The following is a 996-nucleotide window of genomic DNA, read 5'->3' as shown; positions in this document are numbered from 1 at the left end:
TTTGAAAACAAAATTAATTGAGAAAAAATTATTTGAAAACAAAATTAATAGGAAAAAAAATTAATTGAAAAAAATTAATTGAAAAAAAAATTAATTGGAAAAAAATTTATTTGAAAAAAAAATTATTTAAAAAAAATTAATTGAAAAATAAATTAAAAAGTGAAACCGTAAACTTATTTTTTGAATTTTTATTTTTTCTTGAAATTTATAAATTAAGATAATTATTTATAAATTAAAAAAATTATCAAACAAATTTTTATAATAATTTTTAAAATTTTTATAAATATAAATTAAAAATTAAAAACAAAATTTAACTTTTAAAAACCTTAATTTAAAAAATTCAACCCAAACATACACATGCGTTTTTCCAATTTCTCCACTACTACCCGTCTCCTACGTTTCGTCGGCTTCACATTGGTTTTTTCCCCGAAAGTACGGAAAACAATCCGAAACCATCCATTCATTTCCTGATCGCACGGCCATGAATCCATTAGGGTTTTCGAACATTCTGGAACACAAAGCTCAACGCGGCATACTTTCTATAAAGTCATCTTCTTTCGTTGCCTCTTAAGCTATTCCAAAACCCTAGTTTCACTCCATCCATTTCTCTCTCTTTCTCACACATTTCTCTCTCTCACATTTCTCTCTCTCTCTCTCTCTCTCTCTCTCTCTGAAGCGATGTCAGGAAAGGGAGAGGGACCAGCGATCGGAATCGATCTTGGCACCACCTACTCCTGCGTCGGAGTTTGGCAACACGATCGTGTTGAAATCATCGCCAACGACCAAGGCAACAGAACGACGCCGTCCTATGTAGCCTTCACCGATACAGAGCGTTTGATCGGCGATGCCGCTAAGAACCAGGTCGCCATGAACCCCACAAACACCGTCTTCGGTACGATTTTCTCTCTCTCAATCATTTTTTAGATCTGTGTTTATAAGATTTGATTAAAGCATGTTTTTGATCTATGTCTGCTTACTATTTGATTTATATGCGTT

At 32.5% G+C, this 996-nt stretch overlaps 1 protein-coding gene across 1 annotated transcript in view; it reads left to right on the top strand.

Moving 5' to 3' along the window:
* Positions 1-347: 347 nt before the first annotated feature.
* The window catches only part of LOC114255897 (heat shock cognate 70 kDa protein 2), a 3,898-nt gene continuing 3,249 nt past the window's right edge, over positions 348-996 (top strand). The window contains exon 1 of the mRNA XM_028195444.2: positions 348-892. Coding sequence (XP_028051245.1) covers positions 679-892 — 214 coding nt within the window. The 5' untranslated portion in view covers positions 348-678. The remainder of the gene's footprint in view (positions 893-996) is intronic.

This window comes from Camellia sinensis, chromosome 10, assembly GCF_055761805.1.
Source record: "Camellia sinensis isolate YWXY chromosome 10, ASM5576180v1, whole genome shotgun sequence".
NCBI lineage: Eukaryota > Viridiplantae > Streptophyta > Magnoliopsida > Ericales > Theaceae > Camellia > Camellia sinensis.
The sequence above is the reverse complement of the archived record's forward strand: the minus strand, read 5'-3'. Positions and strand labels throughout refer to the sequence as shown.